Below are 618 nucleotides of genomic sequence, written 5' to 3'. Positions count from 1 at the left end.
GACAGACCCTCAGAGAGAGATGGAGGCGGTCAGATCCCCGGACAGACAGGGAGACAGACAGACCCTCACAGACAGAGGCTAGTGGAGTTGGGGAGAGCTAGGGGTCTGCCTCGGACACTCACCGACAGCTCTCTGTTGGAAGGCTCTCTGTAGGAGACGGCTCTGATCACCCCGGCTCGCCAGTGCCATTCATGGATTCTGGACACGTCCAGCTCCCGGCCGCTGTCACCCACACACACAAACCGTTTACCGACCAGCTCTGTCCGAGGTCCCGGCGCCATCGCCTCCAGTCCCTGAAAAGCCCGCCGGCTCTCTTTAACCTCACCGCACTGAGAGAGAGAGACACACACACACACACACAGGCAAACCGCTTCACCGGACTGACATGTTTTCCCCGGGGGTGGGGGTGGTTGCCGATCAGATGACAACGTAGTTGCCGGTTTTATTCAGTCAGAGAGCTCCAGACGGTGTGTGTGTGTGGAGGAAGGGGGGGTGTGGTGGTGGTGGTGGTGGTGGACGGTAACCGGTTCCGTGCAGCCGCCGCTCGAGCCGCTGCCGCCGCCAGCCAGAGCCGCGCGCGCACACAAGCTGCGTATCCCTCCGCCCTGGGCTCAGACA

General features: G+C 62.1%; 1 protein-coding gene across 1 annotated transcript in view; it reads right to left on the bottom strand.

Annotated features, from left to right (window-relative positions):
* The window catches only part of LOC125485578 (probable JmjC domain-containing histone demethylation protein 2C), a 231,655-nt gene extending 231,374 nt beyond the window's left edge, over positions 1–281 (bottom strand). The window contains exon 1 of the mRNA XM_048609007.1: positions 123–281. Within this exon, the coding sequence (XP_048464964.1) occupies positions 123–281 (159 nt within the window). The remainder of the gene's footprint in view (positions 1–122) is intronic.
* Positions 282–618: the final 337 nt, after the last annotated feature.

This window comes from Rhincodon typus, chromosome 20 (assembly GCF_021869965.1).
Source record: "Rhincodon typus isolate 14 chromosome 20, sRhiTyp1.1, whole genome shotgun sequence".
Lineage (NCBI taxonomy): Eukaryota > Metazoa > Chordata > Chondrichthyes > Orectolobiformes > Rhincodontidae > Rhincodon > Rhincodon typus.
Note: the sequence above shows the minus strand (reverse complement) of the source record. Positions and strands in the feature narration are given on the sequence as shown.